A 6,072-nucleotide genomic window follows, 5' to 3' on the forward strand; every position below is an offset into this window, starting at 1 on the left:
AAAGTAGTCGAGAGACACTTATACTTAGCAGGCTTGCTTAGTTGTGGTATCCAACTTGATATTTGTTTTTCTGAGTGCATGTTTTCTACATACAAATATGGGCAGCAAGCTACCCCAAGACCAGATAGAAAATGTAGACGACAAGAAAGAACCAACCAAAGTACCAATTTTAAAATGTTTTTAAATAAAAAAAAGAAAACAATTGATGAAGACTTTAGACTACTTGGGAAGCAAAATTTAAGTAATTGAGTGCTTTTGCTGTATATTTTCTATAAATCCAAAGAAGAGAAAATAAAGGTCATATCAGAAATTATAGCTGTGAAACACGAATGAAAAAAGAAAAAGGTTAGGAAATCTTTGGCCCGCTCTACCTGGTTCCATCTGCTTTTCTGCAAAAATCGAAAACTTCTGCAAGTAGATTGCTATTTTGAGATTGCCTTTTTTTTTTTTTTTTTTTTTTTTTTTTTGCATATCCACTGATATTTTTTTCCCTCCCATTTCATCAACCCCTGTTAATTGCACTATTCTGGGGTATTGATAGCCCAACATATATAACAAACTTTTGACAATGTCTCTTTCAAATAGATTCTTGCAAGTGCTTTAACCCTGCCTTAGAGTAAGTTGTTCTCCTATTTCTTTCCAACAGATAGGAATAGTAGGAAGAACAGGAGCTGGAAAATCCTCTCTTACTTTAGGCTTGTTTCGGATCAATGAAGCAGCTGAAGGAGAAATTATTATTGATGGAATTAACATTGCAAAGATAGGACTCCATGACTTGCGGTTCAAGATCACCATCATTCCTCAGGTAGGTGTGAAATCCTGCCATTGCCAGAGCTCATTTTGTAAAAGTTCACTTTCTGCAGTGTACTAGGGGGGAATATATTTACCTTGTGAGGTACGCAGTACTTTTCACTCACAGAAATGTGCATGTAACCATCCCTGTCTAGTCCAGCAACTGTGGGTTTGATAGCCCAAAACATCTGGGCATGTGGCTTTACAAGAACTGGGCATTCAGACTCCAGTCTTCTTATTCTTACTGTATAGCATTTATTACATTCCTGTTCAGATTCAAAACAGGACCATAATGTGGTTATATAAATCACATTTGCAGCATTCCAACAAAAACAAGTGAGCACACTGCAAAAGACTTCTCGTACTGCTGCTTTTGGAAATCTGTGGGGGAACTTTGTGTTTTTGCAAAGCTCCATTTGATTACTCTGCATTAGTCAGGCACTACTAGACCAAAAGTGTTTCTGAAGTAGTACTTGTCCATATCCAAGAAAGAAATGCATTCGTTTTGTTAATACTGCAGCTAAAGACTTCTTGAAATATTTACAGATGGTGTAATTCTGTAGGAGGTGTAAAGTTGACGTAACTGTCCCTGCTGACAGAAGACTGGACAGGGAGTGCTCAGGCTTTAAATCAGCAGACCAGTTTAAAGAAAAAAAAATGGCTGATTTTTTTTTTTTCTGGATTTGTGAATTACTAACTTAGTTTGCCAGAATCTGCAGGATGCACAGGTCAGACCCCTAAAAGACACAAGGAATAAGGATGAGGATGAATATATTGCTGTTTTTGGAAAAAATGAGGTCTGTCTTCTAAATTGAATAGATGGGCTTATGTGCAACTGCAGCTGTACATGTTGTTTTCCTTTCACTATCTAAGAAGTATTTTTGGAGCACTTGCCATGATCTGTGTGGATTGTCGATTACCTCTTTTTATGACCAGGATCCAATATTATTTTCTGGCTCACTGCGTATGAACCTTGATCCTTTTGACCAACACTCTGACGAAGACATTTGGAGGTCTTTGGAATTGGCTCACCTGAAAAATTTTGTATCAGCCCTGCCTGATAAACTTAATCATGAATGTGCTGAAGGTGGAGAGAACCTCAGGTACGTCAAAGAAACAGTGCTTGTGAAAATTGCCTTATGAGCTAAACAGGAGCTGAGAGGTGTGTGTGCGCCCTCCCTTCTGCAGTTAGGCTTTCTACTTCTAGAAAGCTTACAGTTTGCTTTATCAATATGTAGCTAGATGCTACCAATAGCAGTCTTTTTATTTATTTTTTTGGTGGTGTTTGGTTATTGTTTATTTTTTCCGTGTATGAGAATTTGGGGAGGAGCTGGGAAATTCTTAATGTGTGACCAGGCAACCAAACAATTAGGCTTTATTGAACAGGCTTTAAGCTCTCAAGTTTGAGAATTTAATTTAAGAAATACTCAGAAAATGCTGTGATGTTGGACTTCCCAGCTTGGACAGTCATGGAATGGATTTTAGTAGCAGCAGCCTGCTATTTATAGCAGATGCTCTGAACTTAGGATGGCTCGTGCCCAATAGATGCAACTTTTCCATGGGAGTTGTTAGCTTGCTTTTTGCACTGTAACAGGATTATGTGATCAATCTGCAGAAACCATTTGAAGTCCAGTCCTCAACATTGCATTGATTCAAGAATGCAATTATGCTGAAACCGTTTGTAATGTACTCTTTTATTACATTCTCTAGACTTCATTATGAGGGAGCTGTTGTAGTTAAGATGCTGTTACATGCCTTGTAGTGAAGCAGTAAGAACCTTGTCTATTTTGCTGCATTCTTGGCACATATACTCCAGAGGAGTTCTTACAGGAATTGCTGGGCTTCGACACGAATATTGCAAACTTGTTCTGACTTCTTTTCCTCCACCCTCCCATCCCATCTATGTAGTGTGGGACAGCGCCAGCTGGTGTGCCTGGCAAGAGCTCTGCTCAGGAAGTCCAAAATCCTTGTTCTGGATGAAGCCACAGCTGCTGTTGATCTCGAGACAGATAACCTCATACAGTCAACGATCAAGTCTCAATTTGAGGAGTGTACTGTTTTAACTATAGCACATCGTCTGAACACAATCATGGACTACACAAGGTAAAGTAATAGTGTTTCTGTCTTGAAGAATGGCATGTGTGACCTGTATTGTGCTCTACGTAGAAGAGGATCATTGTGCTAGATAAATGCTGCCCAGTGTATTGTTTTTAGCTGTTTCTCCCCAGAGCTGCTCAAATTGCGGTTTGGATGGGTTGTGTGTATTTGTTCTGGCTTACAGAGGTTGTGCTTGGCCTGGGGAGCTGCTCAGATCCCTGTGCTGCACTGCTATCATGCTATGCCTGCCCAGGCAAACCAGGAAGGGAAGGGAGGCAAGGAGGACAACAGGAGTCTATTCCTGGGTCTTGCCCTAATTTAGGCACAGTTGAAAGAGGCAGCAGAGCTTTCAGGAGCACATACCCTAAACTAGGCACAGCCAGTGTAAGGAGTCAGAGGGGCAGATCCTGCCTTTGTCCAAAGTTTATTTGACATTTCTCTTTCCTTCAGTTTTGGTTTTAGTTCATGTGACCTCCCTCATCCTCGGCAGCCTTGCAGCGGTGTGATTGAGGGCAGAGTTTTTGTCTTATAACTTCAGTCTTAAGCTCTCTTGTCCTTTTTATCACATTGTGGCAGAGAGCAAAGTGACCACTGATAAGATTGTGTACTTTCGTAGACCTTTCTTTGCACTGTCAATAGTGAAAGATAAGAGACAAGAGCTTTGCCTGCGCCAGGCACAGCACCAGCAGCACTGCCACCAGATTAACACCCAATTCAGTCACTGCAGCCAGAAACACCAGGCAGCAGCACCTGCTTAAGGGCCTGGGCGGCATCTGTGCAGTGCTGAGCCAGCTGGTGGAGGTAGCCGAAGGGCAGCACTTGTACTGAAAACTAACTTTGACTACAGTGACTTCCATAGTGAATTTCCAAATTAAAGCTGTACCTTTGCTTTGCACAAGCTATGTCTATGTTGGTAATTTATCAGCAGAATCTAACAGCAGCGGATGTGGTACAGTGTTAGGGCAATAGTGTTCCAGATTTGGAAGGTCTCAGGGGCTCTCTTATTTTGAGAGAAAGTGCTGCCACCTAGTTTCTGGTTGGCTCAAAGCATACTCAAAAGTCTATGTCGGCTGGCAAATGACCAGGTAAGTGTATGCTATGTAAGAAGTAGACCAGGAAAGCCATCTGGAAGGACAGAGGTGAAAGCCTCCATTCACTCATACAGTCTGGACTGTCTTTCCTTGCATGTAGAGGCTGTGCTACAGTCAATTTCTGTGTGTACACATCCATCTGTTCTCTTTGGCATTCTGGACTGACCTGCTTGTGACCATTTCTTTTGTTTTATCCTTGTTTTACAGAGTTTTAGTCCTGGACAGAGGCGAAGTGGTGGAGTGTGGTAGCCCAGACAGCCTCCTTCAGGAAAAAGGCATTTTCTATAGCATGGCCAAAGATTCGGGATTGGTGTAGGATTTGAAAATGATGGGGAAAAAGGAGATGATACATTCAAAGAACTATGACTTCCCCTGGGCTGTTATGAATTGCACAGTTCAGTTTCAGACCTAATGAAGTCAGCCAGAGCACAGCAATGGAAGTAACGTAAAAATGCAATATTTTTTTCTTCTCCTTTCTATTGATTTTAGCCAGCTTTATAAGTGCATACATTGTGCAAAAGCACTTCAAAGACTTTTAGTTCTTCTTGCCTGACATCTGTCATTATATGCTCAAATATAAGGTGGAGTGATTCACCAGAGAAGTTCAGAGAAGCTTTTTCTTTTCATCTGCCCTTATGTTCTGAAGCCCCTTTTTTGTTTAAAGTATTTCTGCAAATGCTAGCTATTTGCTTGTTTGCTGATTCCTCATTTGATGAGCCATCTATTGTGGGATGCACTCGGAACATTTTGTGGCATATAGTCCTATAGTCCAAAGATTTTTTCTTGTGAAATAATGTGTGCCAGATTTTCTCATTATGGCATTTACTGTACATGGTTAATGCTTTTATGCATTCTCCTAAAGGTTTCACATGTGTTTACAGTGTACAGCAGCAAGTTCACCAGACTCTGTCAGTAGTGCTGATGTGAAGAAGCACAGTCAGCTTCAAAACAGTATTTAAGCATGTTTGGAATGACAATCACTCCAAAACCAAACTCTTGCAGCAGTTAGTATGTTGCAGTGTGCAGTACCTGGTTTTACACCTGGTTCACTCAGGAATTCTGACTTGGGTGGAAAGTCCTGGTTACGCCTGGGGGGACTAGACTGAGAAGTCAGGATTTGTTTGAGCAGAGGTTGCAGGCTCAGCATTATACTGATTGTAATACCCTTGGCTTTAGGAGTTCTGTGCTTTAATAAAAGCTCTACCACATCAAGGACCATTAGCCTTATATCAAAGATACATGCCCTTCATGCTGCTGCTGTTGACTCTTAAATTTTCTGAGAAACTGTTCTGTTACAGTAGATTTAAAAAAAAAAAAAAAAAAAAAACACAAAAACCCCCAAAACAAAAAGCAAAGAACTGTGTTACTGTTTTTACGTTGTGTGTTAGAGGGGTCTAAGAATTCAATCAGCAGTGGAGTCTGATTTGCAAGATCTTTGCTTGAATGTTCAGTTTTTTGTGGAAAGGAAAAAAGTTGCGTTTCTTATGTTATAATTAGTCTTATATTAAAGGAAAATGCTGGAAGAAGGCAAACTAAGCCAGATGGACCCAACTGTTCAGTACTCTGGGAATGTGGACTTGATGTTGCTGATATTAATGCTAGACAGTTGTCTTCTTTAGAGTAAAGCTATTTATTTTTTTTGTAAATTATGATTCTGAAATTGAATAGACTGAAATTTTCTTTGGTATTTTTTTGTAATGACTATACAAATATTTGCAAAGAACTTGCAGTAAAAAAAAGTTTGAAAGATAAAGTGGCATGTCATTTCTTGCATTGTAGTTGACAGGGTCAACTCTGGCAGTTTTTTTTCTCTTTTCCTTGACAACAGAAATTACTGGGACGTGAATACTGGTAAGTAAGGCTTGCAAGGACTGATGCTTGGGGATTGTTGAAGTGCCTAAGAAACCTTGAGTGCGAATAACTGATGTGGTAGGGTGGATCACATCTCATACTTTGTTTTGTAATTTGAACGCTGCAGTTTGCTGAGCAGACAAGTAATAACAATAGATCAGTGCAGGAGGATTTATTGATGCTGTGGAGAAGATCCTTTGTCCGTGCTGTCCATGTCCTTTGTCTGCCACATGTCCTGAGT

General features: G+C 40.3%; 1 protein-coding gene across 3 annotated transcripts in view; it reads left to right on the top strand.

The window, feature by feature from the left end:
- The window catches only part of ABCC1 (ATP binding cassette subfamily C member 1 (ABCC1 blood group)), a 55,679-nt gene extending 50,020 nt beyond the window's left edge, over nt 1-5,659 (top strand). For all 3 annotated transcript variants that reach the window (XM_082772845.1, XM_082772843.1, XM_082772844.1), the window contains 4 exons: nt 647-805; nt 1,729-1,895; nt 2,701-2,895; nt 4,188-5,659. In XM_082772845.1, the coding sequence (XP_082628971.1) occupies nt 647-805; nt 1,729-1,895; nt 2,701-2,895; nt 4,188-4,296 (630 nt within the window). In that variant the 3' untranslated portion in view covers nt 4,297-5,659. The remainder of the gene's footprint in view (nt 1-646; nt 806-1,728; nt 1,896-2,700; nt 2,896-4,187) is intronic.
- Nucleotides 5,660-6,072: the final 413 nt, after the last annotated feature.

The sequence above is a fragment of the Aythya marila genome, assembly GCF_965140915.1.
Source record: "Aythya marila genome assembly, chromosome: 15".
NCBI lineage: Eukaryota > Metazoa > Chordata > Aves > Anseriformes > Anatidae > Aythya > Aythya marila.